The sequence below is a fragment of the Falco cherrug genome, chromosome 6 (genome assembly GCF_023634085.1).
Source record: "Falco cherrug isolate bFalChe1 chromosome 6, bFalChe1.pri, whole genome shotgun sequence".
In the NCBI taxonomy this organism is placed as follows: domain Eukaryota; kingdom Metazoa; phylum Chordata; class Aves; order Falconiformes; family Falconidae; genus Falco; species Falco cherrug.
The window spans coordinates 54,654,238-54,674,521 of NC_073702.1; the positions used below are offsets into that span (position 1 = coordinate 54,654,238).

A 20,284-nucleotide genomic window follows, 5' to 3' on the forward strand; every position below is an offset into this window, starting at 1 on the left:
CCAAAAGCACCTGCTGCCCTGACTTCTTTGTGCACGTGTGATTTAAAGTATACATTAATACATATTCAATAGATGCCCGAGAATAGGTTGGGTTAGGATAATTAGTCTACCTAGAAGTCATTAACCTAAGTCTCCTCCCATTTGCGCTTGCGCACTGTCTCCTGGCGGGGGTCGTTGAGGATGAAGGCTTAGTAGTCAGTCTCCCTCAGTCTGAACTTTTCACCTTCACTCTTTCCACAGACTCAGTCATGTCTGGAGTTTCTTCCAAACCAAAAGCCAGGACAGATCCAGTTTTCCAATCTCAAGGCACAGATGTTCGCATACCAGTGTCTTCTTACCAGCACACAGAGCATCCCAGGTCCACCTTATCAGTACAAAGGGCCTAATTTGCAAAGTCATCCTGTGAAGCTCCTCTTTGTACATACAATGAGAGTTTTAATTATTCTCAGTTTTTCCATATCCAGTTAATCTAGTTATTTCTAAGCTTTCATCAGACTCCATCACCACTTGCTCATCTCCAGGATGAAATCACTCCTGGCCAGTTTGTAGCTGTTAATTCTTGTGGTAACGTTGTCGTTCAGCTCCTCTGTTAATTTTAATGGATCCTGCAACTCGCTAGGGGCTGTGTAGGTGATCAGCGGTTTTGCTTGGTCTGCCAGTCCCAGGGAAGCCCTCACGACTGCCCCGAGCCAGACCGGGGAGCCCGCAGGGTGCTTCCGGCGCCCGCTGGCGCCCAGGGTTTTTCCCCGCCCGGACCGGCACCCGCCGAGCGCCCCCGGCTGCGGCCCGGGCACCCCGCGGCGGCTGCCCCCCGGCTCCCGGCGGGGCGTGGGGCGCAGCAGGCCGCGCCCGCGGCCCGAGCATGCTCTGTGGCGGCGGCCGGGGCGCCGGGGCTGGCGTTGGCCCCAGGGCGCTGCGAGCCCGCGGCCGCTGCCAGACGCGGCTCCGGGGAGGCACCGCACCGCTCCGCGCCTTCCCCATGGGCAGCCGGGCGGCGGACGGCGCGGGGAGCGCGCAGCCCCCAGGTGGGAAGCGAGGGGCGCCCCGCGTTTCTCCGCCGGCGGCACGACCGGGGCCGGGGGGCGGCTGCGGCGCCGCAGGCTCTGCCTGCCCGGGCCGGGCCGCTCCGCAGCGCCGGGAGCCCGCGCTGGGGCAGGGAGCGGCGTGCGGGCGTCGGGCTCGGTCCTGCGCGGGCTGAGCCCCGCCGTGCCCAGCGCGGCGGCCCCGAGAGCTGCGGCTCGCGCCGCCGGCGGGCGCGGGGCCGGGGCAGCCCCGCCACAGCCCGTGCCTGCGGGGGGCCGAGGGGCGGCTGCGGGCTGCGCCGCCCGGGGAGGGGGGTGCTGCCGGTACGGCGGAGCCTGCGCTCCTGCGTGGGGAAAGCGAGTGGCACGGCGGCGCTGAGTTCCCCGGAGCCGGGAGGTACAACTTCTGTGTGCGGATCGTAGTTTTCAAACCCGGTCTACAAACTGTGTTTCCCTCTATCAGCGTATATTTTTTCCCCCTTTTTCTTTTGTACTTGAAGTACGTGACGTGCCAGAAGCACTTGCCGAGGAATCAAGAAGGTTTACCAGGGAACAGCTGTTTACAATGGTTGCAACTGCTTCTATAAACTTCAGTTCAATGATATGCTATTCAATCCTTGGACCCTTTTTCCCTGCAGAGGTAAACAAACAATTTAGCCAGCTATTCTTTAGTGTATTTTGCATGTTGAAACTTTTAAAAAGATCTTTAACACCATGGGACCTTTATGGCTGGCTGTAAGCTCCGAGTTAGATGTTTCATTTGTCGGAATTCGTAGTGGTAGCCTGATGCTGGCTGAAATAGATTAGAGTGTATATAAAGGTGACCTGGCTTCTGCCCATGGATTAATTTAATCTTCCCTGCGGCTGTGGAGGAGACAGCAAACTAATAATAAAGGATAGAAATTGAAATGGATGCTTGGAGAAGTGAAAGTTTTTTGCCCAGTGTTGCATAGCAGTTTGGTAGTAGAGCTGAGATTAAAACTCTGTCCATGTCCTGACTTGCATTTCAGTGTGTAGCCACTCAAGGACTTTTTATTTGTGGCTACCTCTCTGTTAATTCATACGGGGCCATCGTTCACTGCCTTAAACTTCCTGACCTAGCAACTGGAGGGGAAAAAAAATAATCTCTGCTTATGTTGAGTGAATACAATGTTTAAACATAGGGTGAAAAAAATGGTCATGCCATCTTTGCAGCAGAAGTCCATTTCTCTCATGACCAAGTTGTTCCCAAGTATTAACAAAGAAATGTTAAAATTATTTTTACTCTGAATATTTCTATATACTGCTTGTACCTAAGTAAGTGTACTTTGCCAGTTGCTTAAGTCGAAAATTTGCCTGGTGCTTGTTAGAGGGAGGCGTGATAACAGTGAAGATAACGGATACCTCTGTTCACTGCCCTCTCACATGGCAGGGATCAAAGCTTTGTAGTTAGCTCCATTGCACACCAGCTGAAGCCACCTGTATAAAGTCTGGTTACCTGTTCAGTAGTTCAGCAAACAGCACAGTGTTTCCATTCATTGAGGAATGAATGTTGCTTTTCCCTTGATTACATATAGCTTAAATAGAAGTGCAACGTGTCTTTAAATTGCTGTGTTGTTACCTTATGAGCCCCTAATACCTTTGAGAAAGGAAATTGCTTTCTAACTGCACTAACAGAGAATTAAAAAAATTCAAATGTACAAGACATGAGTGTTACTCATCTCACAGATTTGCCTCTGTCTTTACATAGCTGTGATCTTTTTTACAGGCAGAAAAAAAAGGTGCCAGTAACACCATTGTTGGCCTGATTTTTGGATGTTTTGCTTTGGTCAATTTCTGGACTTCTTTAATCTTGGGAAATTATGTAAGTTGAATAGAAGCTGTAACTTATTTCTGTGATGATGCAGGTTGGTATGTGAAAATAGTTCTCTAAGGCTGAGAAAAGAGATGTCTCTTCAGTAACAGTCCTGCAGGCCTGTGTCTACAGTAACTGCAGCCTGGCCAGCCAGTCTGAAGCTGATCTACGTCTTGTCAGTACGACTTAAAAATTACTCTTCTACAGTTCTTGAGGGTAACATAGGGTGGCAGACATGCAGATGTTTTGTTTCTCTGGTTAATTGTTCTGTTTGCTTCAGAGTAATCTGCTGATCAATTCACCTATTACCTCCTTTCCCCCACCCCTCATTTTATTTATTGCACTTACTTACATATTCTGTTTGTCTTTGGCAATGTTCTTAATGTGTTTTGGTTTGGTTTTGGTTTTTTTCCAGTTAGCTGCACTCCTACGTTTATGGTATGTTGTCTTTTTTTCCTTAACATTTCCTCCTGTTATGACTCTCTGCTGCTTAATTTGGTTTCCCCTTATATTTCATTATACAGCAATATGACATAAATGTCTCTAGTTCTTGCGACTTCAGTTTTCCCACAGATCCAGGATTTTTCTTATGCTGGAGGAATTGCAAATAAATTATATAGCAGTTTGTTTATATGCTGGAGCACAGCTGTCTATGCATTTTTGGCTACAGCTGCTCAGGATCATACCCTGAGTTGGGGCTGCTTCAGTGTCACGGTCTGCTCTTTCTTTGGCTGGGCAGTCTCTTTGCTGACTCCATGGTGAATGATTTTCTTTGGTGCTGAGGTGGCTCTTAAAAGGTGTCACACCAGTGCCATCAGTAAGTTCTATCTCGGTGCCTGTATCGGCATTTACCTATGTCGCAACCCTCACAAAGTACTTTGGAGGGCAGAGGGTGTGCACTCCATCCTCACTGCAGACAGGTGAAGTGATCACCAATAGAGGTGGACAGTCCAGCAATCAGAAATCCTGAGGACTTCAGTGGAACTTGCCAAAATATGGGCTTTAGTAATAATGGCTGAAATGCAGGGACTTTGTCCAGGCCTGAACAAGAAAAGAATCTGAAATACCTGCTGTCCTTAGGGGAAGTTACAGCATGGAACTGGAAGCTCAGATGTACTTTGTTATGGGATTGAGTTAGCTTTATGGCAGTGCCTCTTGTCCTTCACCCTGGTGGTGGAGTCTGAAATGAAGGAAGGAGGGGTCCTTTCCCTGGTAAGGAATGGGGAAGCCTGAAGCTACTGTCCTTCCTATGCTAAACCTTTGTGCTATTAAAGGTTGTGATAAATTTGCTTTAAAATCAGCTTCCAATGACTCTCCTTAGCCATGTATGTGACAGGTATTGCTGACTTGGCATCACTGACAGTGCTGGAGGGGGAATGTATTATTTTCTGTTTGTTTATAATGAGGAATGCTGCTGTAACCTGCTGCTCTGCAGAAGGTGCAGCGCACTGCTGTGAAATAGTTAACTGCACCATTGTCTTACTGAACTGGGTTAAGTCACTTAACCGTTCAGAATATTTTTAGGTTCTGTATTGCATGAAGGCACACTGTCAGGAGCAGTGTCTCCAGATCTTTTAGTTACATATGCTATGAACTGCCCATAACGTTTTGATTTCTTAACAGTAACTTACTTTGAAAGATTTTTGATCTAGACTTGAAATAATGACATGTAAAAATGGTGTTTAATTTACAGCTTACACATATTGGAGCAAAATTCATGTTTGTGGCAGGGATGTTTGTTTCAGGATGTGTGACCATTCTGTTTGGGTGAGTAGTTTTTGTTGGGTTTGTTGCATATGTCGTCTTATCGTTTTCATTCATGTGCAAAGGTGGACACAAAACAAAACTGGAAACTCTTGGGCATCTTCTGGGTGTTGGTTAGGTTACCTAACTTTTTGCATCTTTTTTATCTATCCTTTGTAAAGCAGAACAAACACTTCTGCCTTTCAGAAGGTTTCAAAGCCTGTTTATTACTTTGAGAGCAAAGGAGGAAGGTTCTATGTATTAAAGTAACTACTATAGTTCATGAACAGCAAGTCTGTCTAAGTGCAGCAATAAGGGAACTATTTATGCATGATGTTTTAATTATTCTTTTCTTAAAAATATTGAGTGCAAATGAGAAGCTTTGCCTGGCAGACAGAGAGGCCAAGACACTAATCTTAGCAAAATAAAAGTTTTATTAACAGTGAAGGAAGCTCTTAATAGGTAGTTGTAACTCATTGCATCTGTCTCCTTGCACAATTGCTTGGGAAAGCTATGAAATAGCACAGAAGATGGCACTGGAGTTTTTTACAGGTTAGGTTTTTCATACTTTTTTCACCACCAAAGAAAGGGGAAAAGGAGAAAGCTGCCAGAAATATTTTGGTAAAGTTTGAGTGACTTCACTGGTAAGATTCAAAAAGATGTGGCAATAGAAAGCATAGAGTGTCTTGTAACTGTGTCCTTTAATGAGTAAGAGGTGATGCTCCAGGGCCTTTAATAGATGACTTGTTGCATCTTGAGAGATCTCCATTTACTGAGCATGATTCTTTTTTTTCAGAATGCTGGACAAGGTGCCAAGTGGACCTATATTCATTGGTTTGTGCTTTTTAGTAAGAGCTATGGACGCAGTAGGTTTTGCAGCAGCAATGACAGCATCATTTTCAATCCTTGCAAAAGCATTTCCCAATAATATAGCTACTGTCCTGGTAAGTGCAAAAACCTGTGTTAAAGCTGAATACCCGCAAAACGATAAATTGCCAGTAGGCAGCCTAAAACTGGGAGGAGAAAACCTGCTGTCTCGCGCAGGCGTATTTGAAATTGTGATGTAATGTTTGTAGTCTAGAATCACAATCCTAGAACAAATTTAGAAGTATAAAGCAAGCAGTGTGTATTAGTTGCCTATGTTTTGAAGACAGCTGACCATTGACGGCAGTAGTTATCTCTTCAATTGAAATCAGACTATCAAAACACTAATACAGCTTTTAGTGACTACTTCTACATGGATTTTAAGAATCAATGTGGATATATTCAAGAAATTTGATTAATTCATTCAAATAGTATTGATTTAAATGACTGAAAGATGCAAAACTGGAAACAATTTTGATTTCATTTTTTTAATCTATTGATAAAAGTGATGTATTTCTCTATGAGAAATACATAGAGGAGACATAGAGGAGAGCTAGAACTGGAAATCTGGAGGGCACTGTTTCTGGTCATCAATGATTAATTTCAGCCGGAGATATCCTTATTTAGTCAGTTTTTGTGGTGCCAGGGAAAAAAGTTTTGTATTTAATAAAATGCTGCTTTCTGTTTCTCTTTTTCAATAAATTATAGTTTCAATTCAAATACAGACTGACAGAAATAACTGGTTTAAATTTTAATGAGTGAACAAATGTTAGAACGCCCTTCAGAACATTTAATAAAATCAGAAAGGTCGATGCTTTTATTAATATTGTTGTTAAGCTGTATAGTTACTGTATAAATAAATAAATGTCTATAAGAATATGACCTCATAACTAGCAAAAACTAGTAAATTGTATGAACAGTGAGGAGCTGGCAGTTTCTTTGGAAAGCAGGTTACATATTGTAAGGGTGTTTTGGATTTATTCAGTCAATAAAGTTAAAGTTTCCTGTTTGTAAATTTAAAGATGTAATTTATATCAGTCCATCAAGTAATTCTGACTTAAAGGGACTTAGTTATCTGTCTTATAATCAGACTTTAAAATAAATGAAATTCTGTGGTGGCAGCACAATAAACACGATGCATAGCTGAAAATGGTATGTGATAATGAAGATCACCTCAAGACCACCATCAGAAATGCTACACTGCTATGGTTTGGCAGCTACCTATGTTTAAAATCTAGAAAGGGTCTATCAGAAGACAGATCTCTTTTAAATGTTGATCTGTTTGCTATATTTTATACTAATATCTTGTTCTGCATGCGAGTAAACCCTCTTCAAATTCATTCATGTAGACTTACTGTCCTTAAATAGACATGATGGAGAGTTCTTGTTACTGTGAGCTCTGCTCATGGTGGCTGCAGAGGCAGGAGGCAGAAGACAGAGCTGATTAGTGGAAGCAAGGTGCATCTTAGGGTAAAATCATATGACCTGAAGGAATGGAAGAGGTGTTTTTAGCCTTGCTTTCCATTGCCCATCTTAATAGTGCTAGATACTGAAAAGCACTTTCCCTCTCCTTACCCTTTTGGTACCAGTTTTTGGCCCACCTTTTACCCATTGGGTACCCTAGAGAATGTATGGGGAAGTTATTAAATGTAGACATAATCAGCCTTGTTGGAGAGGGGAATTCAGCATTTGTCAACATGATCCATCCCGCTGTTGGAGGAGGTATGGACTTCAGAACACAAGCGATATTACTTTTCTTACAGTATCAGGTTTGCCTTGTTCTTCTCGATCTGTAATAATGCAATGACGCAGCCTCCCCCTGCCCCCCAATAGTTCATTAACTTAGAAGGGCTAAATGGTGTACAGCCTGATTTGAATTGAAGTCTCACCAATCATAAATATTTTTAATGTATGTTTGATGAGCAACACAAGTAAAAGCATTATTTGGATGCGGTTAACTCATGGGCGTTCCATGTGCTGAAGTTTACCAAAATGTCTCAAATCTATCCAGAAATTTTGAAGACTTGCTAGTCATATCTTACTACTAGTTATTTCCCTTCCTAGGAAAGGAAAGGCTGTGACCCTGGGCTGACCTAGAGTGAAGAACTTGGCTATTGCTGACTGTACCTGCTTTTGGGCCACTTAGCCACTGTGACTTGTATCAGTAAAACTAAAGATGGGAATGAATCCCTATACTATATCTGCGTCCCAGAAGTTAGCAAAATGTTAATTGTAAGCAATTATTACCATCAGCTGTTAGTGCTGGTTTGAGTGTTGATTAATCAAGTGTTGGGGCAGATGTTAACAGTGGTGATTATAGTGTTGTAACACAAGATTTAAGTGTTTAAATTTATTAAATTGATATAATTATTAAATTATAGCCAAAGTAATCTGAGTTATTCTCGTTGCAATTTCCCTGTCATTCCCTACCATTTGTCAGTTATAGAGAGAAAGCTTTAACTTGGCACATGCAGCTCTTCGCATGCGATGATGACCCATCCAGGCAGGCTTGTTTGGGTCCTCCCCCTCAGGCTAAAGTGTGACAGCAGGTGGCAGAGATGATCACTTCAGCTTGAGTTGTCCAACAAATACTTTCCTAGCATGTCTTCCCTTAGGACTGAGATCTGTTAGGTGACAGCAGAGTGGCTAACACTGCAGTACAGGTGGTTGCCTGAAGCGAAGCAAAAGAAGTGATGGTTGTTCATGCAGGCAACTGAAATTCCTTTTGCTATCCCACTTTGTGAAGGTCACTACCGGCAGTTATCCCCTGTAGTGATGCAGTGCCTTTTTTCTTTTCACTGGCCTATGCTGTGCTGCACCTCAGTAAATGGCTTGCTTTTTATTGTTATGTTGGAGTTTCCCAGCTCTTTATCTTTTCATTTTCTTTTTAATCCTTTAGGGCAGCCTTGAAATTTTTACAGGACTTGGACTGGTGCTGGGTCCGCCTTTAGGTGGCTTTTTGTATCAATCGTTTGGTTACGAGGTTCCTTTCATTACACTGGGATGCGTAGTGTTGGTCTTGGTGCCTGTGAATATGTGCATATTATCAAAATACGGTAAGCATCCTTCCTCCTGTCTCCTTAAGTCACCTTAATTTCGCATATATTTAACTGTCCTTTAAAAAAATACCAGCTTCTGGAGTCTGGTCCAACTTGGAGGGCAAAGCTCCAGCTGAATTAACTTGTGATCTTGATCAGTCCCATGTTTTAATGTTACTCTAAATTAATGTGTGCAGATGGCCTGGAATGAATCCAACACCTCATGCCCATCTCTGCAAATACTAAGAACTCTGTGTGGAATTGAACTGAGATATATTTTTGTTTTCTTTTGTCTTGTTAGCTTCAGGGCTTATAAAGGGATCAGTTGTGTCTGCTTAGTATCAGTTTGTCATTGCAGCTAGTTGAAAAAAAGCTGGAGATAGGTTTTGCCTAAAACAAGAGAACTTGACATATCTGAAGGATAAAACAGAATTACAGAGAGAACAAAAGGTGGTTGGGGTTTTTTGTACTGAATAATGCAGGTTCTGATTAAGAGGAAACAGCATTAAAGTTAATAAATGAGGGGTTTAACTGAAGTACTGGCGGTCAAATAAATTTGATTAAATTTTAGATGGACCTGCTTGGAGGGAAAGCTAGCGTAAAGATAAATCTTCACACAAGATATTTGCAAGGTTACAGTTCTGTTAGTCTTTTCTAGAAAAAAACCCTAGTAACTTATTTTCAAAAACCTTTTTTCCTCTTAAATATGAAACCCTTGGAGAGTAACATCATATATAGTAGCTTTTAGAAGAAACTTCCAGTGGTTAACCATGTGCTGCTACTGCTGGCTTCCCCTCCACCTCCCCAAGCTTTGAAATTGTCTGGAGTCATGATGTTCCTAGCCGATTTAGAGACTACATTGAATAAATATTAGCTCTGAGCTGGTGGATGCTAATGAATGAACTTTTAGTTCTATGTATACTTTGAGACCACATTCTACTGTTAAGGTACCAACAGCATCAGGAGGGGAGCCTGACTTGGAAATGACACCTAACCATGACACCTGAAAGAAGCTTCCTGTCTGGAGTACAAATTGAATGTGTAGGAAACCTGAATGACTAGTTGCTTAAAAATTCAGACAGATCTCAACTGATAAATAGTGATCTTTTTATTTTACTTCCAAAACATGCTTCTCTGGATATGAGCAGTTCATGCGTGTGTGCATGTTTTAAGTTGAGACAGATCCATGAGATTTTCATTGTATAAAGGCTAGTGGAGAAATAACTGTTTTTTCACATAATTGGAATAGTACATACTTTTGTTTCTTTCAGGTTGGGGATTTGCAATGTTGTAATCTAAATTGTGTACTTTTCTTCTTTTATTCACCTATCAAATTTGGGTTTTTTTAACAAAAATAATATAGTGCATAATAGTCTACTATTGACTTTCATTTGTTCAATAACAAGAGTAATTGGACTAGAAAAAGCAAATAATAGTGATTTCTAAAGCAGAATTTCAATCATGAGCTTATGCTGCTGAAAATAATGCACTTCCCCCCTGCCCCCCTTCTCTTAAAACAGATTCAGTCCCTAGCAAGGACTCCTTTTGGAAACTCATTCTTCTGCCGAAAGTCTTACTGCTCTGTCTTATTATATTTTCTCTAAGTGCATGCTTGGGCTTTTTGGATCCCACGATGTCTCTATTTATCCTAAAAAAGGTAAGTCCTGTTAACACGCAGGGAAGTCTTTACCTGCTAAATAGTAAATAACTGGTTATAAATGTGGTTTAAATATCCTAAACAAAATTAAGCCTTATCCAATTACACCACTTTCATTAACTGGTTTCCAAATGACATTTTTTTCACAGTACTGACAAACTACGGTTTCCATAGACACCATCTGTTGTCACTGGGTCTCAGTAACTTTGAGGAAATGTAAGGCCTTTAAAAATACGCTTTTTCCACTTAATTGGCTTTCAGCTGCAGAGTACCTTCTCCACACAGGGCATGGCAGCTGGTTTTGTGAACAAGGGACTCTTTCCTCCTTTCTGAAAGCAAATTCTGTAAAACTGCAACAGTCACTGACAGCGTTGTATCTCTTGATACGGACATTGTTTTCATGGACGTGATGTCACAGCTCCGCGTTCTCCTACAACAATGCCAAAATGTAGTTTAAATTTAGTAGTTTTAATTTAACTGACTTCTTCACTCATTAAAAAGGCAAATGCCATTTCATTTATTTATTTTTTACATATTTTAATATTTATTGATTTGTTTCCTACCTAATTTTATTTTCCCCATGGTGTTTAAGGTAATGATTTTGAAGTAAACAGATTAAGATTCTATAACTGTGTGTAATTAAGCAATGCTTTTTGAGTCGTTTGTTTATTAATTGTTTTTCCAGGGAATAGCATTTCACAGGTGGTTGTGCTCCTACTTTTTGTCTGTTTAGTCCAATACTTAAAGCACTCATCCAGGGTGAAGGAGGCTTAGTGCTGATGTCTTCCATCATTGGAGGTGTGAACGCACACCTTCCGTCACCCAGGAGGGATCTGTAATTATCCCACTGTAGAATATTGTGCACTTAGGTGGCTCTTCTGCTTTCCCTCTGCTCTGTGCTAACAGATACTTGCTGTTGAAGGGCTGTAGCCTTCTAGGCAGTGTATGGCATATGGCAAGGAAATAGTGAATATTTATGTAGTCCGTGCCACATGGAACATCTTGGAATACCTTCTGCCTGATAGTTAAGGCACTCATTTGAGAAACTGGTATGCTTTTGGTTCATTACACGTTTTGTTTCAATACAGAAATTTGACTCTGCCTTAGGAAAATGTAGACCTCAGGTTATCTGCAAAAAGCCTCTTATTCATTCTCATAAAAATCCTCCTTTTGTTGAAAAGCTAGCATTGTGTTTTGTGGCACTACTTACTTTTAAGATCCACTGATTAGCAGTGGATGACTACAGTATTTATGCTTTTTTAAATGGAAATAAAATTGAAGATTGGAGAGGTAAAGACTAAATCCATCTAAATTTCAGTGTCTGAAGTATCTGTTTCAAATGTGCCAGATACTAATGGTAGAATCCAGTGTGCTGGTGTAGGGACATCCCATAGTGTTTCCACCTGAGATTATTTAGGCTTTATCTGAGTACAGTTGTGCCCAGAGTTTTCACTCCATGCTTAGAAGTGGAAGTAAACTGGAGTTCTGCTGATGAATACTTAAATAGCCTCTGTATGGTATAAGTAAAATACTTAAAATCATGTATTTCAGTATTTTGACCTAAAATATGATTCTTGGATTGTCCTTTAACGGACATAGCATATATGGTTTGATGTTTTGTTTTTTGTTGTCTGTCTTTCCATAGTTCAAACTCCCAGCTGGTTATGTGGGCTTGGTATTCCTTGGTTTAGCACTCTCGTACTCCCTGTCTTCTCCCCTCCTTGGACTCCTAAGTGACAAACTGCCAGTGAGTACTACCCTACTGTTTGTACAGGGTTAGTAAAGCAGTCTGTGCATTTGGTTAAAACTGGACAACTTCCCATATTGAAGTGGTGGATATAGGCCTGGTACTGTAAGGAGATCTGTCTTTCAGGTCCTTGCACATACACCGAACACTGTCAACTTGAAGGTCTCTTTTTGCAAGGTCCAGGTAATACAAGAATGTCCAAAATAGTAAAGGATATTGGACAAGTGTCATGTAGTTGAAATGTGTTGAGCTTTTCCAGTGGACTAAGCCCAAGCTATTTCCAGCCAATATGGAATACAGAGTGGGAAAATACATCCCAGTTACACGTGCTATTGACCACATCTAACGTTATCAGCTTTTGAGAAGAGGAGTAAAGATGTTCTAGTTAGATGTATTGACTTTGTTTCTTTAAAAATGTAATATCCAAATTAGAACAGCACACTGGCTGTGGTTCTTTAGCTCTTAAATGCACCTCAGAGAGACTTTAACAGTAATACACTTCAAATGGCCTGGTTGACAGCCACCACTAATTAATTGATCAAGGAAACCTACACTTTGAATGCTGTGTGTGAAGGACAGTGCCATTTTTCTGACAGTTTTTTCCTGACACAGACTAACAATGGCCTTTGTACATGAGAATTATATGCAATGCTACATGATATTTCTTATACTAAGGAAGAGTAAGACCTAAAATACGTTGTTAATAGGGAAGCACCATTACTCAGTATCCTAAAGAAATCACTGTATTAAGCCGCTGCTGCCAGTGATTGCACTGGTGGTAAGGAAACATGAATTCAGTATTTCTTGATGGTGTTCAGAACTGGCAGAGAAATTGTGAATTCCCAGTTTGTGAGTAATGATGGTCTCTACGGGAGTTGTACTTTTCAGGAGATGAAGATTTAGAAGAGCGGTATTAGGAAAGGCAAAATAGTTACATTATAAATTCATGTCTTTAAAATACATACCTCTTCCTTTTCATTCACAGTACCTCAGGAAGTGGCTGCTGGTATCTGGGGGTTTAATGACAGCACTGTGCTTTTTCATGTTAGGACCTGCTCCTATACTGCACATTGAAAGGTACAGAACTGCCGCTTCTTCAGCCTGTCCCCTTATGTGATTTTTTTGTGATAGCTGTCATGACCATATCATGTATATTCACAGATCTATAATTAGCACCTCTGACCATGAAACAGAATTTTTTAACTTCTAACATGTGAATACAAATGTAAAGCAGTGGAAGCGTCTGAAAATGGAAATTTTACAGCTTTGTAAAACAGATCCTTTTCCTTTGCTTTTTACTGTTACTGTGTTTGCTCACATTAATGTGAGTGGTGGGAAGAGCGCTGCTTTTTATTTTTGTTTCTTCTCAATTCTGTAGCATTTCTAGTGCAGCAAAACAAAGTTCTTTTTTTGGCCTTATTTTTCAATTTTCTCTATTTCATCAGTATTTCTTAACTCTGGGTTTTATTTGCATGGCTGTGCAGCAGTATTGATTTTTCCTCTCTTTGTATATAGCTTACTGAGGAAAATGCCGGATTATGCATGAATTACGCATTATGATTATTAATGCTTTGTTTTCAGCTAGCTAAGTAAAGACAACGTCTGTTGCACCTGAACACTGCATTACCATATCTCTCAAGTTAATTCAGAGCAAACCACTCTAGTATGTTTTCAAAACAGCTATACAGTCCTTTTATCTTAGGTTATGTACTCTGTTAAAGATGATGATAGGCTTGCTAATGTGCAGAATTATTCGACTTCCTCCTAGACTTCTAATTTTTAAAGAAGATCATACATTTGAAACTGGTGAGGTAATATGTTAGAGCTGGTGAGAAAAAGAAATCAGTAAAATCTTCATCATTATTTTCTTTAACTAAGTCTGTTTCATTATAATATATTAGGCTACACAATTTTAGGTGCAAAATCCTTCACTTGTGCAACAAACCAAGCCTGGAGCTTGGACATAGGTATTGCCGAGTTAAGCTCATCTGTCTACCTCTTCTCTCTGTGCTCCTCTTAAAATTAACTGCATGTGATAAGGAAATAATTTGAGCACACGATTTTCAAATTATTTTACAAAGTCTTTTTTTAAGCATAGAATTGTATTTTTCAAGTCATAGCTTTCAGTTAAATTAGAATTCTTTTTGGCTTTAAGAAACCTAGTTTTCTGGTCAGTCACGGAGAGCTGATACAACAGCCTTCAGTCAGATGGGGTCCTTACTTGAAAAGAGTCTTCAGCAGCTAACTTCTTTTAAATGCCTCTTTTTTTTTCAGTCAGCTGTGGATGTTTGTGCTAGTGCTGGTTTTGATTGGCTTTTCCCTTGGCATGAGCGCTATTCCAGTGTTTCCAGAGATACTGCACTGTGCATAGTAAGTAACTGGGTCCAACAGGTCTTTCATGTTACCGACAGTAGGAAACTGCAACTAATTTTCAGGGGTGGATATGAAGTAGAATTTTGGCATGGCTATTACCGCCGTTTTTGAGGCAAAAGCAGTAACATTTAAATGCTTCCACTACTCTTTTGTCTTAGTTGTTTTTTGACTGAGAACCCCGGTCATTATACTCCAAATGTAATTTTCTAAATGTGTACCTCAGTACTGTGAACACACTGAAGTCCATCAGACTTTGGGTCTCATAGCATGGGGTGACCTGCGCGTGGTTTCATATACATAGGATTTATTTCAGCTTCTGAGGACAATTAATAACAGTTTTCACTGGATTTTCAGACTGCATTGTCACTGCATTGTCTTTAGTAGCTGCACCTACAGGAGTCATACTTGCTTAGAGTGCACAGCCTGTGATGTGGCTTGGCAGTAACGACCTAGAAGGGTCTTGGTTTACTCTAGTTAATATGTTCCTTTTGGAACAAGGTCTTTCTGTCTTAAGTCACCCGTCACTGTTTTACACTTGCCATATGAAACATGGGGATTAAGTGATGGTGTGATGTTAGGAGTCTTACTTGAAAGACATCAGAGATGAGTAGTGGCACTGCAGTCCTCCAGAGAGGCAGCAAAGAAGAAAGTACTGGGTAAACAGATATGATTCCACTGTAAACTTTTGCTTGTTAACTATTTATGTTGTATGTAAATTAAAAGGAGGGAAAAAACTATATAAGGGAAGGCTATAGACTGAGACACAATAATGTACTACTCTAACTGGTCTGTCTTTCTGCAGTGAGAATGGATTTGAAGAAGGTCTGAGTGTGCTGGGACTGGTGTCTGGGCTTTTCAATGCCATGTGGTCCCTTGGGTAGGTACACAGTCACCTTTTTGTAAGCATTTGGTTGTTTTATGCTACTGTCACATGAAAGCCTGATGCGTTACAACCAGAAGTCTTGCACTGCAGTCATTGTGTTGACCTTGATTCAAAAGGTTCTTGCTAAACAGATGCCTGGTGGACATATTAAAACAAAGCTTTTTACCCAACAAAGGAAATGGACTCTGAACTTATCTTCCCTGAAATGTATTGCCCTGCATATCAAAACACTTCAGTGATTAAGTGGATGTTAGCTTGCACTTCTGTGTGGTCATTTTTGTTGTCACTGAAGTATTTAATGCTTAATACAGGGAGAGGTGGACTATTAATTTTTTACTAAGCTAAGTCCATCCACATGGGATGGGCTAGAAGGTATCTGCTCCCGACTAATTCTGTTCTTCCTTTTTCATTTTCCACATTTCCTCCTTGTGTCTGGAATAGCATAAGGTAGAATCTCCTTTTCTCTTTCAGCCATTATTTAAAGTCTGTGTTTGTGCATCTGTGTGTTTTACCCAGTGGTCATCACAGAAATGAGTGGAAGGTGCTACTGGCTGAGTGACTCTTCAGAGTTGTCACTCAGTGGGAAGTGACAGTCCCCCTGTTGACAGCCACTTTCAGGATTTTTTTTTATTTGGCCTTGTAGTCCTCTGTGGCTGCAGGCGAGTTTCAGTGGTACAAACTTGCATCATTTTTTCCAAGCTAACTGAAGTTCTAGCTGCCCTGTTCATTTGGCATAGGGTTCAGTACAGATCTAAGTAGTATAAAGTTACCAAAGCGCAGCTTTATGCTGTTACCAAGCTTGGCTTTATGTGACTTGCTTCCAGGAAGTCTCTCGAGTTTTACAGAGTTTTGTCCCTTTCTATAGCAAGAGACTGTATCGTGTAAGACCATTCATAAAGTGACAGCAGCTGCATAACCTTTCATGGCATTCTTCAGACAGGCATGAAGGTGCAGGGCAGTTACACACAGCTCAACCTTGCAGTGACTGCGTCTGTCACAGTGTGTCTCCCCACCTGTCTATATCCATCAGTCTTTTGTCTTGAAGTTTGGAAGGTTTACATTTTGAGGGAAGGGATGGGAGTTTAAATTTCTTTTATGATAGAATTGATTGGTGTAGATGCCCTGTTAGAACATGGTTCGTAATGGGGCCTCTAAGGTGTTCCAGATACAGAAGAGAGTGCATTCAGCTTTCTGATGTGGATCCTATTTCCAGCTGAGGAGGTAACTAAACAGGTTTGTTGGGGCCATGGCAAACAAAGCATTAATACTTATTGTGGATTATAGGAAAGTTAGGTCTGTAGAAGACAATCTTTTTGTTGACAAAGGAGAGAGAATCAATGGTGGGAGGCCACAAAATGCCATAAAAAAGTTCTCTGAGAATGTGTTATCCTTTCTGTTTGGGATACCAATACCTCATTTTGATTTGTGGCAGGGCATTTGCAGGTCCTACTTTGGGAGGATTTCTAAATGAGAAGCTGGGTTTTGAATGGGCCTCAGCCATCCAAGGAGGATGGGCACTGTTAAGTGTAAGTAATTACACATTTTTTGCTTTTTATATCTATTGCAATTATGAGCTATTGCATAAGGTTATTATTACAATTGTAACTGACTGTTTCCTCAAAGGGTCTTGCAACTGGAATATTCTATATCACTGAGGCAACAAGAAGCAGGTATGCTGAGATATTTATTCTTTACTTTGCTTGTAGCCATATGAAGCAAGCCTTTGAAAGCTGTGCTTCCAGTTTTTACTCTCTACCAATCTGATAATTGACAAGATGAGCATTAAAAACACTGCTTAAATACTTTGTCTGTATCCTTTCCTAAATCCCTACTGACCTGAACAGAGACCTAAACCAGGCAATGCCTGTTCTACACAAGCAACAGGACTGTAGCATTGACGAGCAAACTCCACTGATGGTTCCTCTAGGAGGGTGTCTGTGATCTTGAAGTGGTTGGATGGTTGCGTCCAGAGAGTAGTGGTCAATGGCTCAGTGTCTCTGGGTGGAGATCACTGATGAGTGGTGTCCCTCAGGGGTCAGTATTGGGACCGGTACTGTTTAATACCTTCACCACCAACAACAGTAGGATTGAGTGTATCCTCATCAGATTTGCAGGCGACACCAAGCTGAGTGGTGGTAATTGACGTGCCTGAGGGACAGGGTACCATTCAGAGGGACCTCGACAAGCTGAAGAAGTGGGCCTGTGTGAACCTCCTGAGGTTCAACAAGGCCAAGTGCAAGGTCCTGCACCTGGGTCAGGGAAACCCCCAGTATCAATAGAGGCTGAGGGATGAATGGATTGAGAGCAGCCCTGCTGAGAATAACCTGGAAGGTACCAGTGGATGAAAAGCTGGACATGAACCAGCAAGGTGCACTGACAGCCCAGAAGGCCAAACATATCCTGGGCCGCATCAAAAGAAGCATGGCCAGCAGGGTCAGGGGAGGTGATTCTGGCCCTCTGCTCTGGTGAGATCCTACCTGGAGTGCTGCATCCAGCTCTGGGACCCTCAGCACAGGAAAGACATGGACCTGTTGGAGAGAGTCTAGAGGAGAACTAGATCAGAGGGATGGAGCACCTCTTCTACGAGGAGAGGCTGAGAGTTGGGATTGTTTAGCCCGGAGAATAGAAGGCTCCAGGAAGACCTTATTGCAGCCTTTCAGTACTTGAAGAGGTCCTATAAGAAAGATGGGGACAGACTTTTTAGTAGGGCCTGTTGTGATAGGACAAGGAGTAATGGTTTTAAAACTAAGAGAGGATAGATTCATACTAGACATGAGGAAGAAATTTTTTATGAGAGTGGTGAAACACTGGAACAAGTTTCTCAGAGAGGTGGTAGATAACCCCGTCCCTGGAAACATTTAAGGTCAGGTGGAATGGGGTTTTGAGCAACCTGATCTAGTTGAAGATGTCCCCAATTATTGCAGGGGAGGTTGGACTAGATGTCTTCTAAAGGTGCCTTCCAACCCAAACCATTCTGTGAAAAGATAGCCATAAAAGCAATAGTACATGGTTCTGCACAATAGTGGGGAACCAAATCCAGTGATCCATGTAGCTATTTCAATGTAATGTGTGGCTTTTTTGCTGTAACGTTGATATTGCATAGAAGTATCTGGAGAATATTAAACCTGTTTCTTCCCTCCTGTTCTTTTCCTTGTGCAAACAGTTCCAGTTCCAGCCTGCAAAATCCTGCTGGTAATAATGAAGAAAGAACTCATCTGATGGGCAGTGAAACATAGCCAGATATACTTTCAATTCTCTGTTTACTATTGTGGTTTAACCTAGTGTTGAGATGAGTGTTTCATTATTCTGGAGCTGGGGTACGTGATCCCTTAATGAACAACCAGTTGTGGTTTAGTTGTAGCTGCATTACTGTTTTGAAACACTAAACACTGACTGTCTTTCTTTTGGAAGTCCTCCGTGGATTGGCCGAAGTGATGAGTAACCCTCAGATGTCAGCCTGTTTAATTGTGTTCCATATACAGTGCACCACTGTACGTGAAGAGATACGTTTTCAAATGTCTTGTTTCTATACTTGAGCCTGCTGTGCATTATTCTTGGGTAAAGCTACTATTTTGCTACCATGATTTTCTGTATTTTTTTAAAGAAAGTTCAGTATCTTGTAATACTTAAACTGATAACATAAAATGTTGAAACAGAATTTGAAATTACAAAGCATTAAGCACAATATTGTTTTCAATAAAGCAACTTTTTTCCTAAGTTTTGTGATTTTTCTTAGACAACAAGAGTCTAAAAGACTTTGTGTCTACCAGCACTTGTATTATCTCGAAAGTGGCTGAAAACAGAAGGCAAAAGTAACGAAAAGTTAGCATCTCTATACAGAATTAACTGACCTTTGGTCCTGGAGGAGACTTTGCATCATGTGTATGTATGTTTGTATTATATATGAAGACTCGGCTTGGTATGTATGAGATCTGTTTTACTCATAAATGCCAGCTGGAATGTTTGTAACTGATTGCCTCTGCAGCAGTAAATCTATAAAATGAGGGGCTACTCTTTTCCAACAATGGGGAAAAAATGATCTCCTCATCTCCTCTGGATGCTCAGCAGTAAAACACATTGGGAAGTGAGGTAAGGGTATGACTGGCACACTTCTCAGCCTTGGCCGTGGCAGAAGTCTTTTCATTTGTCCTTGAGGCCAGAACTGGGTCCTAGAAGGGGTTCTCTGTGGGATCCATTTTCCCCTAAATGAGAGAAATGGTCTAGTCTTAGCAATTTCCAATAATTTTCTCTTGTGAATAGCTACTGGAGTTTACATGACAAGTACTTCTTTCTTTCTCTCCCAAAAAGGGCTCTAGCAAGAGCTGCTCTGGTAGCCAGCTGAACTGTGAAGCATCAGGGCACCAGAGGCTTCCCCTGGGAATATCCTGGCAATACCTCCCTTTCCTTTTATATTGGGTGTTAGACTGGAACTAGGAATGTACACCTCAGCCTATTATGAAGTGCTGACCCTGCCAGTGCTGATGGTGAAGCAGGTGAGAAGGAGCTGAGAGGACTGGAGGTAGATGCAGATGCACAAGATGCAGATCTGTAGACATGAGACTTAAATTAGCTCTCTTTGTGGAATGAGTTGTTCGCTTACCTGACTTGTGCTGTTAGGACTTGAAGTGGCTGGGATTATCAGGAAGAGCACAAATGTCATTGGAATTAATGAGCTGTCCTGCAATGCATGAACTTCATCAGACCTCCAGTGGAAACTGGACAGGTTTAACGAACCCCTCTGGCTTTCTGGCAACACATCTTCTCCCCTCTTCATTCTTTCATGTGCACAATAGAGGCAAAAGAAATCTGAAGAGGAGTCCTGGTGTCCAGGTTTGTTGTTCAAATGGACTCACAAGCATGTTCTCCTGCCGTGATTGTCCAGGGGTCCTGGAACCACGGTTAAAGCAGAGCAGTGGCAACTCCTATGGGAAACTCAGCAACCCCTTGGCTAGGGCTGTGCTGGCCTCCTGCATGGCAGGGCTGAATGCCCTGCTGTAACGGACACAGCTGTACGATCTGTGAAGCTGTGATGAACTACACTGACCTAGATGGGAGCAGCCCTGAGCTGGGGTGGCCCAGGCAGTGCCCATGCGGCAGCACCAAGCTGGGGAAGGGCTGCCTGC

The 20,284-nt window shown here is 41.6% G+C and overlaps 1 protein-coding gene across 1 annotated transcript; it reads left to right on the forward strand.

Moving 5' to 3' along the window:
• Nucleotides 1-870: 870 nt before the first annotated feature.
• Nucleotides 871-18,878, forward strand: SLC18B1 (solute carrier family 18 member B1). The gene is made up of 14 exons (XM_055713409.1): nucleotides 871-1,025; nucleotides 1,523-1,662; nucleotides 2,770-2,865; nucleotides 4,550-4,623; nucleotides 5,396-5,543; nucleotides 8,363-8,519; nucleotides 10,022-10,158; nucleotides 11,804-11,905; nucleotides 12,891-12,982; nucleotides 14,180-14,275; nucleotides 15,081-15,155; nucleotides 16,594-16,687; nucleotides 16,785-16,831; nucleotides 18,325-18,878. Exons 1-14 carry the CDS (start codon nucleotides 980-982, stop codon nucleotides 18,395-18,397), a joined length of 1,377 nt encoding a protein of 458 aa, XP_055569384.1. The 5' UTR covers nucleotides 871-979; the 3' UTR covers nucleotides 18,398-18,878.
• Nucleotides 18,879-20,284: the final 1,406 nt, after the last annotated feature.